Consider the following 17,343-nt stretch of genomic DNA (forward strand, 5'->3'; position numbering starts at 1 on the left):
TGCAAAGTCTTTAATGTACCTTAATTTGAGTAGACCATGAGTGGGGTGAAGTGGCATCAAGATCAGGGGACACCTGTGTGGGACACCAACACCACCAACCTGGAGCTCTCCCCTTCTCACCTCCTCGCCACACCCTACTCTACCCCACTGCTGGCTCCCCCATGCCGCTGCTGACAATCCCACAGATTTAGAACAGCATTATCCCCATGAGATCTCCAGCAGCCCAGCACGTTCTGCTCTCCTAACCATGACTGCCACTCATTCATCTCCTCCTCCTCACCTTCTCATAGGGGATCTGCAGGAGGTCCAGCATCACTTTGTGGGCATCCATATTCTTCAGCAAGCGCTGCTGTTTCTTTCGCATCTGCTCACCAACCCCACACATTTTATTGAGCCGCTCCAGAATCTGAAGGAAAGCAAGTTGAAACAAAACATAATCATAAACCACAGCCCAACAGGAGATGAATTAGTGGTAGAAAGCAACTAGCAATCTTACCCTTGATTCTAGAGAAGCAAAATGAGAGGTGCCCTCACATTCCTCTCCAGAATCAAGAGATGCTGCTTAGCCCAAGGCATATTGTGCCTGTATGGATTACCGGTAACTGCCACCCCAACCTTCCTCCAACAAGCTCAGGGCAAGGTTCTCCCCTCTTTCCTCACAACTTTCCGAGAAGGAATGTCAGGTGCAAATGCCTACCCCTTTAACCAGCTGGTAGTTCTCACTGCTTTTTTCTCCAGGGGTCCCAGGCTCCTCATCTGTGGTACGCTGGGGAGGGGAAGGAAATAAAACTATTCAGGCATCCTTGCAGCAGCTAATGAAGAAGAAATCTACCCTCGTGTTTTCTGCAAAGCCTACTCTCCCTTCATAGTAGTCAAAAATCAGGCTAGCCTATATTGTACACAAACTAATCTTTTAGGTACATATTATGCTATAGTGTAATAAGTGAAGCCAAACCTGATTCTAAGTGACTACCCTGTGTCGTCGTTTCACACACACACAAACACACAAACACACCCATTCCTAGTAGAGTGCTCTCCTTTTCCCATCCATGTATTGTCATAGATACTCACAAGAGATCCAGGATTAGCAAAAGCTCCGTGTCAAAGGATCACTCAGTGGCAAAGCAAACGTTACTTCTGAAATAATGTATGGAATGTTCTCAACCCAGGCTTTCGATTCTCATTCATTCATCATTCAAAGCACACCCAGACTTGAACCAGCAATGCAGAGGTGCTCCCTGCCTGGCACAGAGCCACTCCAGCTCTACCTCTTTCTTCTCCTTTTTTTCTCCTTCTTGTCCGTCTTCTCCCTTGGAGCTGCCCTTCTTTTCCACCCAGAGCTCAGACTTCTCCACCATCATGCGTAGTTTATCCAGCTCTGACTTGATCACTTTGTAGTTCTCAACATCCTGAGCCGAGATCAGCAGCTGAACCTGCATTGAGATACCGGGAAGAACATCTGCTGATGCTGCTGGCTGTCAAAAAAAAGAACCAGGACGACGGCCTAGCTCTGTTAAAAGATAGCATATGAGACATGTATCTCTCTCAGTTTGTTCAAGGGTTCCTCAGATGGCTGTGATGCCACTAATCATGAAATTTGTGCGTAACATAGAATGTGTGGAGGCACACACTGGCCCCACACTGATCTCAGCTGGATGAGAATCTTAGTGGATCAAGCACCACCTGATGCACACAGTACCAAGGCAATGCTTGTTCCCTTCACAGCTAGGTCCAAACAAAGTGAAGCAACAGGGGACACACAGATAAGCACAACACGCCAGCCAAGTGGCCAGTTCCATCGAGGAAGAATTGTAAGACAACACTGAAAGGAAGCAGATGTAGATGACTTGCTGGTTGGCAGAAGTCACATGTCACAGAGAGTTACCTGCTTAAAGGTGTGCAGGACCTCCTGCCTCTGGCTGAAATGTTTGAAGAGGAGCTGAAGGGAACCTGAGACAAGTGGGGGGTAGTCGTGCATGGTCAAATGGATCAGCACCCGAAGAAACATCCGGCCTCCTTCGTCATCGACTTCTAACATGCTGCTTGTTTTCCTGCCGCCAAGTTTAAAAAAAGGACATCATATCCAACACTGGTTTTGGAGTTTCAATAATGATTTGCATGCAATAATCCAGATGTGTTGCATTATCTAAAAAATATATTTTTATGGTAGCTCCTAGTGATTCATTATCTCCTATGCCTACACTTTTGGCTATGAACAAAGAGATGCTCTTTGAAAAGGGCAATTGGGAGCACTAATAGAAGAGCTGGAAGTGACAAGAACTTACCCAACCCCAAACATGGCTTCAGCCTGCTCGCCTATCCGGTCCAGGTTCATTGCTGCAGCTGCAGGAAAAGGAAATGCATAGGAAGTGAGCAATGCTGTGCACCATTAGGAGACAACTCAGAGATGATAATGGGGAATGTAAATAAGAAAGGAAGGGAAAACTAATCATCTGAACAGCTCCACATTTCTTACCCTGTCATCTGTCTCTGTCTCAAAGGTGGGGAGCCACTTTTGGCAGGACCCAAAAGTGGCCAACACTCCATGGACCACTTTGACAGGCAGATGGCCCGCCTGTCAATCATCTGATTTCATATGACATCAGATGCATCCTGTGAGGTCAGGCATTTCCTCATCAGGTGCAGAAAACCTCAGGCTGCAGAGGAAGAATAGGGATTCCTCCTTCGCAGCTGCAGCTTGAATCTGAGACTTTTAAAATCTGATGCCCCTTTCTGTTGCCATGCAAAGGAAGATATTTGCAGCTGTGGCTTGAATTCAAAAAGCACCAAATGCAAGCTAGGGTTGCAGATGGAAAATCAGAAGTGCACCTAGGCATGGGAAAGATGGGCATGATTCACCCTAAATGCCTAATAATAATAATGATGATAATAATAATAATAATAATAATAGTTCCCCACCATTGCTTTCCTGTTTAGAATGCAGATGGGGGAATCTGTAGCTCTCCAGATGTTGCTGGATTCTTATCAATCACAGTCAGCATCATCAATGGTAATGTATGATGGGTGTTGTAATCCAACAACATCTGCAGTGTTACGGGTTCCACTGATCTGCAGGTAAAAGTCTAACACCTGCCAGCTTTTGTATTGTCTATTAAAGCAATATGAAGTTAGAAAGGAATCAATGACACAGTTCAAATAGGGAGAAAATACAAGGGAGGTGTAGGAGATTACTTGTGGAGTCAAAGGCTGGAGCTGTTCCATCAGCTCCACTGTCCTGCATGGGATAGACCTCTACAAATTCTTTCTTGAAGACAGAGAGCAAATAGGAGATCCTGTAATCCAGACGTACATTCAGGATGAACTGAGGAAGAACAGAGAGTACGGAGAGATAATCAATCAATCCATCCAATTTGCACACCTTTCCAACCTTTCATCATCACTTTCCCTTCTTAAGCCCCAAGTCACTGTCAAGAAAAGGTCCATCATGAGCAACTATTGGTGTCACATGGTCACAAGGTCTCAGGAATTTCAGACTTGCCCTAACCTGCAAAATCTCTAGAATTTTCAGCTTCGTTTCCATCACCACAATGTTTTCATTTTCTATGCTCCTTCCCCTATCAGCAGGTTCAGGAACTACCACGGCATTCATATTTGAGGGACCAAAGATGGACTGCTTCCTGCTCAGCACCATAGTTGACATCATCTGGCCGACACCATGGATGGACCTCCGGACATTTTTCCCTGGAAGAGCAACCACAAAAATCATGGTCAAAGCTGGTCCTACTTACATAGACCTCTTACAATGGCTATTTGCTGAGCTTTTGCTGGAGATCAGCAGAAAATGCACCTCCACAAGCAAACCAAAGGAAAGAACTATGAAACTGAAAAATATCTGGTCTGAGTCCTTGGCGGGTAAGCAGAGCACATTTTTATTTCTGTGCTAATATCAAGTTATTTCTCCTCATTATTCTGTCGACATCTTTATTTCTTCTGAATTGTCATCCAGTGTATGAATATTCTGTGCAGGTCATTATATGATCCTTGCCAAATTACACCCCTGGCCATGAAGAGCGAGTCATGGTCATATCCATTAAGTGAATAAATGTGATGTACAAACCAAAAAAGAGAAATGTGTAAGGTGAATTGTGGGGTTCTACTTTAACCATTTCTGGCCTAGCAAGGTTCATGGAATGAATTATGCTTCTTCTGTAATTCGTAAAACAGAGATGGGGAATCTGTGGCCCTTCAGATGTTGTAGGACCACCAACTCCCTCCAGCACCAGCCAGCATAGGCAATGGTCAGGGATTATGGGCGGTGAAGTTTAGCCACATCTGAGAGCCACACATCTGTCCTACCTAAGAAAAACAGCCCCTATCTAACACCATACACTTGCAGTGCTTTATTAGACTGCAGTATTTAAAAATAGATGTTATTTTTAATTTAAATGATGGCATTTGCCCTTGGCTCATAAGACGAAGACTCACTAGACATACCAGTCATATCATCATTGTACATGGCTTGCATCATCAGCTGAGGGTTCTGGACACAGTCTATGATGCCAAGAAGAGTTCGTGTCAAGCGCAGCAGCTCACTAAAGCTATAGAAGCCAAAGTAGATGAGATTGTGGGCAAGACTGACAACCTGGGGAGAGAGAGAGAGGTTTTATCAAACTAGTGAAGATGAAATCACCCTAAACTTCAAAACGCTCTTGAAAAGGCCCCAAACTACCAATGAGGTCAATAAGAGCTGGTGGTGTCAAAAGCCATCCAGTTGCAACTTATTTTCCTGATACTGCCACCTGACAGTTGTAGCAGTGAGAACTAGTTCTTCCTCGGTCTTGGGGACAAATTACATGTGACATGAAAGAGCTTGTGGACCAGATCTCCCTGTGCCTTTTACTTTTGTTAAAAACAGCCACTGGAGCCCAAATCTGAATTGAGCTTGCAGCATTGGGGAAGGTAGATTATACGTTTTTGAAGCTGCTATTAACTTTTGGGGGGGGCATACAGGTAAGTACCTGTATATCCCCCCCCCCCCGGTTAATAACAACTTCATATAAGGGGAATACAGTGGTACCTCGGGTTACGGACTTAATTCGTTTCGGAGGTCTGTTCTTAACCAAAACCGTTCTTAACCTGAGGCGTGCTTTCGCTAATGGGGCCTCCCGCTGCCGCGCGATTTCTGTTCTCATCCTAGGGCACAGTTCTCAACCCGAGGTACTACTTCCAGGTTAGCTGAGTTTGTAACCCAAAGTGTTTGTAACCCGAGGTACCACTGTAACTTCATACTGCGTAAATGGCATAAGAGGAAATTTTGTTTTGTTTTGTTTTGTTTGAAGAAGAAGAAGAAGAAGAAGAAGAAGAGGAGGAGGAGGAGGAGGAGGAGGAGGAGGAGGGGGAGTTTGGATTTGATATTCCGCCTTTCACTCCCTTTAAGGAGTCTCAAAGCGGCTAACATTCTCCTTTCCCTTCCTCCCCCACAACAAACACTCTGTGAGGTGAGTGGGGCTGAGAGACTTCAAAGAAGTGTGACTGGCCCAAGGTCACCCAGCAGCTGCATGTGGAGGAGCGGAGACGCGAACCCGGTTCCCCAGATTACAAGACTACCGCTCTTAACCACTACACCACACTGGCTACCACTGGTGCCATGGAGGCTGTTTTTAGCAAAACTTTGAAAGATCTGACCATGTCACATGGATTTTTTCCCCTTTATATTATGGCTCAAGCCATGAAAAAGCCTTGAACCCAGGGCTGGAGGAAGTAGTATGTATGGTGGGGGGTGGGGAGGGGAATCTGGAAATTGGGACTTGGCTAATGGTGTTTAACGGCTTTTAAAAGACATTGATTTTCATATTTCAGTTTGACACACAACAAAACACTGTGTGAATGGAAATACACCGAATCCCACAGAAGGGATACACATTGTTATTGACAAATTGTACCAGAGCTGATTGTGTACCTAAAAACTCACATGCCCAGTTCATGAGGGCTGTGGGAAGGAGACAGTCACACACACAGTTATATTATTTCAGTGTTATGTGAGATATTAAATAGTAATAACAATATAGACTGAAAAGGAAGCCCAAAATGCTTGTCTAGAATACAGGAAAGAACCCAATTTTTCAGCCTGCCATTATATGACAGGAAACAAAGGCAACCCCCACAAAATATAACCTGGATTTCTTCCCAGTGTAGACAGAACCTATGGAAAAACAGAAGATAGGACATCCAAGTGCAACTATTTTATTAGTTTGTTTTTTAACATTTATATCCCATCTTTTTTCCATCACAGAATCCAAGGCAATGTACATGGGGTTCCCATCCAGGCACTGATCAGACCCAGAACTGCTTACATTCAGCAAGGTATGCCAGGGCCAAACTCCCAGAATATGGCAAAGGCAAACTGACCTCAAAAGTGAGCTTGTTCTTCTCTTCATTAGCAAAGGGTACTGCCTCACTCACGACATTGTTGAGATAGTCCTCCACAAACTCCATGGTGCTGGCAAACTTATTCTTTTTGTCATCCCTTGAGCTATTCACATTGGCATCATAGCTGCAAAGGAGATTGATTGATTGATTGATTGATTGATTGAGGTACCTAATCTCCAGCACAGATCAACTCTAGGCTTTCTGAATGCATTGAATTACAGATAATTTATGGGGAGGTTGAGTTCCTGGCCATTGCACATATAAGCAAACCTGCATAAAGCCAGAACCACCACCCCCTAGAAAACCATAAAAAACCCTAGAAAACCATTTAAAAACCCATTTTTAAAACTGCTGCAAACCCCTCAAGTCTCTCTGGCCTCATTCGATCGCCCTCTCCAACTGTCTCTTCCACACCCAAACATTCTCACAAAGGTTGCTGGCCATTTTTTCCTGCTCTCCCACCCTCTTTTTCCCCATGCACACTATTTTCAAACCATTTCTTATTTCTCCCCTATGTACACCATTTTTGCATCATTAAAATATTATTATTATTATTATTATTATTATTATTATTATTACTGCGACCAGTGAAGAGGGTGGGATATGCACCTAGAACCTCCTTGATTTGAGTTATTCAATCTTGGTTTCCAGATGTTGCTGGACTACAAATCCCATCATCCCCTGCCAGCTTAACTAATGGTTAGGGATGGTGGGAGTTGCAGTCCAACAACACCAGAGATCTAATGTTGAAGAACATTGTCCTAGTTGCTATGGTCCCCCCTCATACATGCATCCCCTTGTCCTCCAGATATTCCTTACTCTTTGATGGTGATGGCTGTAGGAATCTCAGTCCACAGACGTGCAAACTTCACAGGCATCACCTTCTCCTGTGGATCCCTATCCACATGTACATGCAGCATGAGATGACAGAAGGAAGCCCGGAGGTCAAAGGGCAACATTTCATCCGCCATGCAGAGGAAGATGAGCTCCACTCCCAGTTGCTTGGAGATTTCCTTAATGGCCAAGTATTGCCTATCCATGCACATGCGGGCAAACAACTTCAGCTGGTATCTGTAAAGGGCAAAAGCAGGGATGGAGAGGAGATAAAGAGTGAAAAGAGAAAAAGTCATGTAAGTATGAGCATGTGTGGAAAGTAAAAAAAAAGCAGATTAATAATTAGTAAAGTCGAAGACTCTTCCAAGGCAGTTCCCTGTCAGTTCAGTTGGTCTTGTTTAACAAAAAGACTTACAAATGCAAAAGTTTGAAACAAACGTCAAAAGAATTATACAGCAACATTTACTAAAAGTGATCATTCTGCAGTATTATAAACAGGAAGACTCCTACCCAATGCTTTTTTTCTTTAAAAATGTTTAGAGGCACTCTCATTTTGACTCAAGAAAATAAGCATTTTATAGTTCAAATCAGGAAAAATAAATACAGTAAATGGACAAAAGTACAAAGATTGACAAAATGTTTAGGGGTGTGCGTAACCCTAAGTACCGCCAGAAAAAAAGCACTGCTCCTACCCCACCCCACTAAAAGATTAACACTACAACATGATGCAGCCAATATGTATACAACAGAGGGGAAATCAAATTATGCCTACAAATACCATCATCACAACAGAGTGGCTAAAGTTCTATTTAAAAACAAACATGCTAAGAAGACTGTTTTAGGATTGCTACTAAGGGCAGGATTCCTTAAACTCGGCCCTCTAGATGTTTTGAGACTACAATTCCCATCATCCCTGACCACTGGTCCTGCTAGCTAGGGATCATGGGAGTTGTAGGCCAAAAACATCTGGAGTGAGTTTGAGGAAGCCTGACTTAGGGTAACAGGCAATAATTGCTAAAGAGGAAAAGGGTGGGTCAAGGACCAGGCGGAACCAATACCAATGGAGAACCACTTGTTACCTATAGTAGCTCAAGACGTTCTCGTCATGGGCATTGCCTGCTCGTGCTTCCTGGGCAAGCTGCCGGATGCTCTTTTCATGGTTATCGTTGTTTCGGTCACTCCAAGTCAGCCACACCTCCTCCTCAGAAAATTCGATACTCAAGTACTCATGAGTCTGGGACATCTCCTTCACAGGTCTCAACCTGGAAAAGCAGAATGGGACACTGAACCAACTCATAAGATTGTTTTCCCCACTTTACTGGTAGAGTGGCAATGAAGAGGAAAAAAGGAACCTGCCGAATGCCATTTAAAGCCATCAAAGCTGGTAAGGGACTCCTCTCCGCCCATAAGAACTTACAAAGAGTCTACATCCTGTTCTCACAGTGGCAAACTTGATGACTTTAGGAAACCCGCAAAGAGGATCTGAATGCAACAGTGCTTGTGATTTCCAGCAACTGACATTGCAGCTGGCAGGCAATGATAGCCTGTCTCTCCCCCTTCCTGTCTTTCTATTAATCTGTCCATTATTTTTCTAATTTGCTTTCCGACTACAGAACGAGGCTCCAATAATGGCCACATTATGATGTAGTAATTTAATCTTCAGGATACACTGACTCCTTCAGGGAGGCTATAATATAATGCCTTCTCCGTAATCAGCACCATTTGTCTGTAATTCTCCCCATTCATGCTGGAGAAATAACTAAATCTGGAAGAAACTGAACTTTGTTGATCGTCCACTCACAGTACAGAGAAATGTTTTGGAAGGCAACCCTCAGACTTGAGTTGGACATAACATCATAACCCACAGTTAGAATTTGTCAAAGTGAACTGTTTCTGAATTATTACGGGTTTGTATTGAACTGTGTCCTTTTTTACTGAATTGCTGGTTTTTGCTTACTGAAATGCTCTTGTGTTTGTTTATATCATTAGATTGATGAAGTGTTGTTTTTATCTGTTATTGCTCTGTGTATTTGTTACTGTTGGCAGCCACTCAGAGCTGAATTTAGGGCACTTTCAGACTTGCGATTTTCAGATAGGATTCAATGACATCTGGCAAATTCAGACTGCAGAGTCAAAGTTAATTGGGCAACAAATCCACTTCCTCAAAGGATCAGACTTTTTGAAATAAGGAAAGTGATGGGGAAATGCACTAGAAAGTGTGGGATGAAACTTCCTTTGATGCCACATCCTCTAACCTCCCTGCAAACGAATCAGCATAAATGCTCAATAAACAGGTTTCCTGGAAGCTCCCTTTTGTTGTAGGGAAAGCAGCATACAAATATTAAATCAAGTATGTAGTAAGATAAAAAATTAGAACTCTTCTCAATACATTCTTCATTAACTTGTTTTACTCATTGACCCAAGGTACTCGGTTTTTTTATTTATATGGGGTGCTCTTCCCATTTTTAACTGATATGGGCTGAAAGTGACCCTTCTCAGATAAGGTAATTTCTAAGCGGAAGACTAAGGCAACTCCAGTGTTCAAAAGAACAGGGCTCTCTAGATACTCACTCAGTTTGGATCAGGATGTCAGTGTTCTTGGGGTCCAGCACACACTTGCAGATCAGTTCCTGAGTGACGGGAATGGCCACATGGTTCGACACACACAAATCTGACAGATAGTCTAAAAACCTAGAAGACATAGGAGAGGTTTTATCATATCATCTTCCAAACAACCTACAAGGACTACCTTCCGCCCAGGTGTATCTGAGCTGCTTTTGGCTGGATTATGGGCCAAATTATTTGGCTGGATTGTGGGCCAAATCATCTTCCTGACCCCACAATGACACATAGCAATCAAACATCAAGAACGTCATTCTTAACATCATAGAAAGGGATACATAAAAGTAAATCCTGCTGCAACGTTTTATATTTAAGAACAACCCGATGCATCTGTTATCTCAGCTATCAACACTCACTGTGTAAGGTTTTTTTCCACCTTGTCTGATTCAGACCATCCTTTTCAACAGTTTTCCTGTGCATTTACTGCCACAGTTCCTCCAACTCCTCCACCTACATGACTAACACAGCTACCCTCCAGCAATCTGTTGCCAACCTCACTATATCCACAGCACTTCAGTTCCCTTTAGTCAAACAAACCTAGGAGAGTGACTGGCTTGTGGTTTTTCACACTGACAAAAGGGTAGAGTTCCCATACAGCAGGAGAAGGGAACCTTTTTCAGCCACGTTCTCTCAGGGGAAACTTTCCAAGGGTCCGCAGGGCAGTGATGGCAGCGGCAGAGGCAAAAGGGGAGCAAAAGGTGTGGGACCCTTTGTATGGCAACCTTCAGAGGTTCTCACATATACCCACGCCCAAATCTCCAGCCTCCATCCAAGCATGCAAGAGGCATTGCCACAACATACAGCTGCCATAAGAAGGCACCACATGGAAGGAAAAAGTAAAAGCATTGGGAAATACATTTCCCTCCGTATTAGTACCCTGAACTGTATCTAGGTTCACCAGCTAGCCAGAAAAGGCAGACTCATTTTTCAGTCTTTAGCAATAGCTTGATTTAGCAGCTAAAGCTCTTTACCATGGAGATAAATATTATCACCTGCTAACTGCTGTGAATTAAAAGGCCTGGTTCTAAAGTTGGCAGCTCTGGCTGCCTCCCTGCCAGTGGGGCGACACATACCTGGGTTCCCGGTTCTTTCGCACCAAGCTCACAAATGTCTCCACCTCCGTCTTGGTGATGTGTTTCTCGAGCAGCTTGCGGTTGTTGTGCAAGAGGGCAGTGATGGTGTCCTCGGCCAAGATGTCGTAGCCAATCTGGGACTGCATCATGCCAAACTGCTTGGCAATATGTTCCTGCAGGACAAGGAAAGCGCACCCGAGTTAGAACTGCAAGTCTTAATTCCTCACTGTCTGAATGCTTTGTTTCCCACATGCATCATCATTATGCCTAAAGGTCTCAGTAAAATAGAACCCCCAAGTTCTATCTCCCACAGACTTACGTCCTCATGTCGGTGAAGGCCTACCTGGTTCTTTCGATAGTCTTCCTGGGAGTGCCGCAACACCCTGTAGCAGAGCCGGAACATGTACTGGTAGGGAGCATTCTTCTGGTCAGACAGCTCTTCCAGTCGTACGAGTGGGCCTTCCCCACCCTTGTCCTTGAATGGAGCCTTCAGGATCCCAAAGATCTACCCAATGGAAATGGAAGTTACCAAACTGAAAAGAACCTGCAGAACCAGTTCTGGACAGTGGCCGTGGAGGACTTCTGTTAGGCCCCATGATGGCTGTGCTGTGGGGTCCCATTGGGTCCTATTCCATCCCCATGCTCTTTAACATCCATGGAAATGGACCAGGACTAGGAGATGGTGAGGAAGATACCTCATGATAATGGCTATCTTGCACCCGCCTCCAGCATGCTCCACCTTGGCCTCTGTGTCTTTATTAAGGACCTTTTTGATCCACTGGGCTACATTCCCTTCAGTTATTAGGGGTACATATACAAGGGAGTTAAAACATCTCACAGTTTACAGAGGCACTTCCAGAAAGGCGCTGTTCTAAAGTGGTCATTCTTCCCCTTCCCTCTTTAAACTGAGGCAACAGACAAAGTAGAATAAACTTTTCATTCTGAGGAATTCGTAATGGCAGGCTTCCTTCACCTTACTATGATTACCTAATCTAGGTCCAGGTGCGGAGAAAAAGGTTCCTGCCTGTTACTCAAAAAAATACAAAATAAAGTTGAAAATGGAGACTGAGCTCCTCTGATGCCCTATCACAGTGGAACAAGCAGTCAGAAGCTACAAGAGGGCAGTTGCTCCTCCAACTGTCAAGGACAAAGCTTCTAAAGCTAAGTTGCAACGTTATAAAGCAAAGCTTTTCCTGTTGGAACAACTTGGAAGAATAACAAATTCCAGGATAACCACATACTCCAATGTTGGAGAAAGGTGCAGGTACAAACATCCCACTTAATACCGCAATGATCTTGTCTCCATCTTAAGTCTTTCTCTCTAGACCCAATCACCTGTTTCAGAATGTTCTGCTCCCTCATGAGCTTCTGCCTCTCCCGGTTGGGTTTGGTAACAACGATATCCAAAACATTCTGCCCATTGTTGGGCACATCACTGACAAAGAAAACCAGGTCTTCCAGCAGTTGGATCACAAACCTGCCAGACAAGTTATAGTGAGCGTCATCAATAAATGACCCCCCCTCCCTCAAACCAGGGTCATTAACACGATACATACACACCCCACATATGAAGTTAACAAGAAACCAAATCAACATAGATGTGAACTATGGACTTAATAATTTGCCTTGTTTCCTTACAATTCAAATCTACACCAAATTCTACATCCAAACATTTTCAAACTCTGCAGCAAGAAACATCAAATTATGTGTCCAAGACAAATTATACAAATCAAAATAAAATGCTCAGGCTACCTCGTGGACATGAAACTTGTTTCCCTGCAAAATGCAACCTGCTATTGGTTCTTCAAGTTGATGGACCTAAAACCACACGTTGATTGCATCTGTCAGTGAATCCCATTCCACCATTGCCTTCCCATACACAGTGAATCAAAATACTTGGGGTATTTTTACCTCCGGTCATTCTGGCTGAGGAATCCTTCATTCATCTTCTCCACTACATTGGCTAACATGTAGCTGGCATCATTGGCAAAGTCCAGATCACGGATTTCTGACACTGGCACGGAGACAATGGCAAATGCCTCTTTGTCCTCCTTGGTGGGGCATGTGCCAAGCTGAAAAAGAGAACCTGGTCATCCAATACCAAAGTTTGCTTTGTCCCCCAAATAAGCAAGTCTGCACTTCTTGGCAATTTACACCTCCTAGAACAGGCATGGCCAAACTTGGCCCTCCAGTTGTTTTGGGACTACAATTCCCATCATCCCTGACCACTGGTCCTGTTAGCTACGGATGATGGGAGTTGGAGTCCCAAAACAGCTGGAGGGCCAAGTTTGGCCATGCCTGTCCTAGAATATGTTGGTCCAAGAGGCACATGCCACCCACCCCATCCTTTCTTTTCAGTGCCAGATCAAAAAGTGCCCAGAATAAGTGAGTGTCTGATTTGGGTGACAGACATAAGTTCTGGACTCTTTTTTTGTGAGCGGGGGGAGGGGTTAGCCGATGAATCTGCTCATGGGTTGGTTTGTTTTTAAATCATTTTTATTCTTCTGATTCTTATGGTTGGTGTTGCATAGTGTGCCACTGTATTTTTATATGTATATATATTTCATTGTATTCCTTGTATTGTGAGCTACCTTGCATGTCCAATTTTTTTTTAGAGAGAGGCAAGAAAGAAATGTCTTAATAAATAAAATCAAGCATGACGTTATACTGCCACAATAATATAACCAACCGATCCATCTAGCTCATAACTCTGTCTCTAAGCTGCAGTCAGTATTGGATGCTTCCAAGATAGCTTACAAGAAACAAAACTGTGGAACTGCCCATACAGGCTTCTAGCAGTCAGAAGCAGTAGCAGCCTTTGTGGTGGGACAAGCCACAGGGCCACCTTCCTGATACTAACAGGGCTGGTGGAAATGCCAGATTGGTTCCTGTCACAAGCTGGCACTCCCTTCACCAAGGACCAGTTCTCTGTTAATAGCAGAATCAGCCACCGACCCAGAAATAAACTTACCATAAGGCGAATGGGTCGCTCTTCATCCACATCAATGGGTACATTGGTACTTTGGATCCAAGTGTTGGTGCAGAGGTGACGCAGTCGGACATAGGAGTTCCTGAAACCACAAGAAGGTAAGAATGAAGAAGATATTTCTCTCCTTCTATTTCAAATTTTAAACACCTGCTGAGAACTTTTCTATTCTGCCAGGCTTTTAACTTAATACATCTTTCCATGATTATTAGTTGATGTTCTTTGTTTTTAAATTTGCATCTGTTTTTATTATAAATAGATATTATTGCAAACTGCTTTGATATTTTTAATGATATAGTGGTATATAAATACTGACTTAAATGAGACCGAAGCAGTTAAAGCTGTAAATTCCATTGATTTCAATTGGATTACAGTTCATCTCTGAACTGCACTCATTGGGCTGACACCTTTTTGAACACTTTTGCTCTCCATCACACCCTGGGCTAGGAGAAGAGCCTCTTACCCCAACTATGTAATGGGGAGGAAAGCCCTTCCAAAAACCATGTGTCCTTCCTCCCCTTTAAAAAGCATTGCTTTTTCCTTCTGGCACAGGATCATTGTTAGGTTTTAGAGAGGAAACACGAAGGTGCCCTCCTTCCACTTTCCTGAGCTTCTCTACAACTTTACAACAATGGTGCTATGCCCCATTTTGGAAATCAGTGGTAGGCCACTAAAAACAGCTTCCTGGGCTGTGTGGCCAAACCATGGGCCACAGTCTCATCACTTCTGAATCCTATTTCATACTTGCATTTACTCTGTTGTGTGCATTCTCTGCCTGCTCCACTCCTGTTCTGCCTGGTGCGTAAGATTATGCCCCATGTAGAGAAAGTGGACAGAGAAACCTTTTCCTCCCTCTCTCATAATGCAAGAACTCAGAAGTTTCAGGACAGACAAAAGAAAGTACACAGCCTATAGCTGAACTATGGAATTCGCTCCCACAAGATGCAGATTGATGGTCACCAACCTCGATGGTTTTCAAAGAGAATGAGACAAATGCATGGTGATAAGGCTCTCTCAATGACTACCTGCAGGAGTGATGTTCTACCTCAACTAAAGCTGTATGCCTCTTAATACCAATTGCTGGGGATTACAAGTGGGAAGAATTCTGCTGCATTTAAGTCATGCTTGTGAACTTTCCATAGGCATTGAGTTGGCCCCTATGAGAACAAGATGCTGAATTAGCTGGGCCTTTGGTCTCATCCAGCAGGGGCCTTCTTAACCTTTCTTTTCTTATGCCTCCTGTTTGCACACAGCAATGCCTTTCTCTCTGGATTATGTCCTATATCTCCATTCTGGCTTGGATTCTTTGGGCGTCCTGGATAAAGCAACTTACCGTGGGACAAAAGAGTCGGTCTTCTGCAGTGTGGTGGGATCCAGTTCAAAGAGGGAAGCAATGTCATTGCCATGAGGCACAGCCACCAGTCGATATTTGATCTTTTCCCCTGTGTATCTCCGACTGGAGCGACTTGTTCCGGCCTGTTCCAAAATAAGGTATTTTTTTTCAGTTATGTGTGAGCAAAAACCACCAAAGTTCATGCACCAAAAATGGTCATGAACTTGCTATGGGATCTTCAGGGAGTTCCCGGCACCAACCTACAGCAAGCCAGTCCAGGTATGAAAATTTATTTAGTCAATATTGTTTTTGTTATTGCAGTAATTGCTGCTGTTCTCTGTGTTGTGGTTTTTCTTGTAATTTCAGTGAACTGTTGATTATTTAGTCCTAATTTTAAAATTCTGCCATTTTTACATGCCCTTTCAATACACACAGACGACCTAAAAGTCTAAAATGGAAGAATAAAGCAAACAAAATGTAGTTTTAGTATTCCACAGCTGCCGACCATGAGTTTGGGATACAAAATTCTAAAGCAATTTAAGCTAGAGGAGAAGGAGAGAAGAGGAGGGTGGGAGAGAGAAAAAGCTTAATGACTGGCACCTGTCCAGGCCAATTCATTGTGGCATACACTGGCATAGAAATTTCATTGATAATGGAATAACCTGGGTACCCAGTTAGAGGCACTGAGGTGAGAGTGCTATGAAAACTATTACTAAGAGGAATGCTTCACACTCCCCATGGTTTTGTTTTTAATGCTGTAACCCACCCACCCCAGAACCTCAGGGTGAAGGGTGGGTAATAAATAAATTGATAAAAATAAATTAATGACTTTATGAATGTAAGTTTTAAAAAGATTCAGGTAGGTAGCCATGTTGGGTCTGACGCAGTAGAAATATATTTTTAAAAAATTAAAAATTGTCCAGTAGCACCTTAGAGACCTACTAAGTTTGTTCTTGGTGTGAACTTTCATGTGCATGCACACTGTGTATCTGAAGAAGTGTGCATGCACACAAAAGCTCATACCAAGAACAAACTTAGTTGGTCTCTAACGTGCTACTGGACAATTTATTTATTTCTTTAATATAGTTTTAAAAAGGAAAGTGAACTTTTTAAAAGCCCAATCTAAAACGTTGCCTCCTACATACTGCTAAGCCCAGGCATAGGCAAACTCAGCCCTCCAGATGTTTTGGGACTACAACTCCCATCATCCCTGACCACTGGTCCTGTTAGCTAGGGGTGATGGGAGTTGTAGTCCCAAAACATCTGGAGGGCCGAGTTTGCCTATGCCTGGCTAAGCCAAACTATCACAAGCAAGCCAAATGCAACAGACAACTTACCGTGGACTTTGGTTCTCCTGTGTCTCCTTTGTAACTGGGGTTTTCCTGGAAAGTTGAAGAAATTAAAATATCAGCATATATTTTTTTATCCGTGATATGACACTAAAAGCCCAGAGATTGAATAACATAGTTTATAATGCTACACATTCAGACTCTGGGAGACACCTGTGCAACTGCTTCAGCTGCTTTGCCCAGATCACCATACTATCCAAAGGCACAAGGAAACAGGATTTGGACGAGAGATGTTTGAGTGAGCTGCAACCTGCCAGGCCACATTTTTTGGAGCTACTAAACACTGAGCATAATCCACTAAAAGGGAAAGCAGATATTGGCTCAAAGTGAACAAACAAAGAGAATCCTTCCTCTGTAGCCACTAATCAAGCCGAGAAAGGGAAACGGCTATAAAGTGATGAAAGGCTTCATAACAGAAGAGGCTGTACCAGTAGGCTTGAGTTGCTGGGAAGTGCCTGGCATGAGCAGCAGAGACCAGCAATAATATTGTTTATGGCCCTGGTCCATCACTGTAAGCAAGAAAGAGCTATGAGAGCGGCCTAGAGTCACCCAAGAACCATTTAGAACAGTGAAGGCAAGATCAGTTCAAAGAAGACGGCTCCCCTTAAGCTGTTTTCATATAAAGAGTGGCTTCAGCACAGCAAACCTCACAATGCACCATAACTTCCCTACTGACAGAGGAATTTGAGCAAGGAGGAAATAGGAGTGTGGACCCCGCTTTGGAGTACAGTCACACACTCCTACTTCTGAATGGCT

At 43.6% G+C, this 17,343-nt stretch overlaps 1 protein-coding gene across 1 annotated transcript in view; it reads right to left on the minus strand.

The window, feature by feature from the left end:
* Positions 1-17,343, minus strand: part of ITPR3 (inositol 1,4,5-trisphosphate receptor type 3) — a 100,871-nt gene that overhangs the window by 34,903 nt on the left and 48,625 nt on the right. The window contains exons 10-28 of the mRNA XM_081866758.1: positions 16,576-16,620; positions 15,239-15,381; positions 13,891-13,990; positions 12,831-12,991; positions 12,255-12,396; positions 11,263-11,424; positions 10,920-11,092; positions 9,796-9,915; positions 8,304-8,486; positions 7,210-7,461; positions 6,370-6,514; positions 4,456-4,603; positions 3,506-3,702; positions 3,193-3,322; positions 2,286-2,343; positions 1,886-2,051; positions 1,269-1,433; positions 698-766; positions 281-406 (exon numbers count right to left, since the gene is read on the minus strand). Coding sequence (XP_081722884.1) covers positions 281-406; positions 698-766; positions 1,269-1,433; positions 1,886-2,051; positions 2,286-2,343; positions 3,193-3,322; positions 3,506-3,702; positions 4,456-4,603; positions 6,370-6,514; positions 7,210-7,461; positions 8,304-8,486; positions 9,796-9,915; positions 10,920-11,092; positions 11,263-11,424; positions 12,255-12,396; positions 12,831-12,991; positions 13,891-13,990; positions 15,239-15,381; positions 16,576-16,620 — 2,685 coding nt within the window. The remainder of the gene's footprint in view (positions 1-280; positions 407-697; positions 767-1,268; positions 1,434-1,885; positions 2,052-2,285; positions 2,344-3,192; positions 3,323-3,505; positions 3,703-4,455; positions 4,604-6,369; positions 6,515-7,209; positions 7,462-8,303; positions 8,487-9,795; positions 9,916-10,919; positions 11,093-11,262; positions 11,425-12,254; positions 12,397-12,830; positions 12,992-13,890; positions 13,991-15,238; positions 15,382-16,575; positions 16,621-17,343) is intronic.

This window comes from Podarcis erhardii (assembly GCF_964252035.2).
Source record: "Podarcis erhardii genome assembly, chromosome: 6".
Classification (NCBI taxonomy): Eukaryota; Metazoa; Chordata; class Lepidosauria; order Squamata; family Lacertidae; genus Podarcis; species Podarcis erhardii.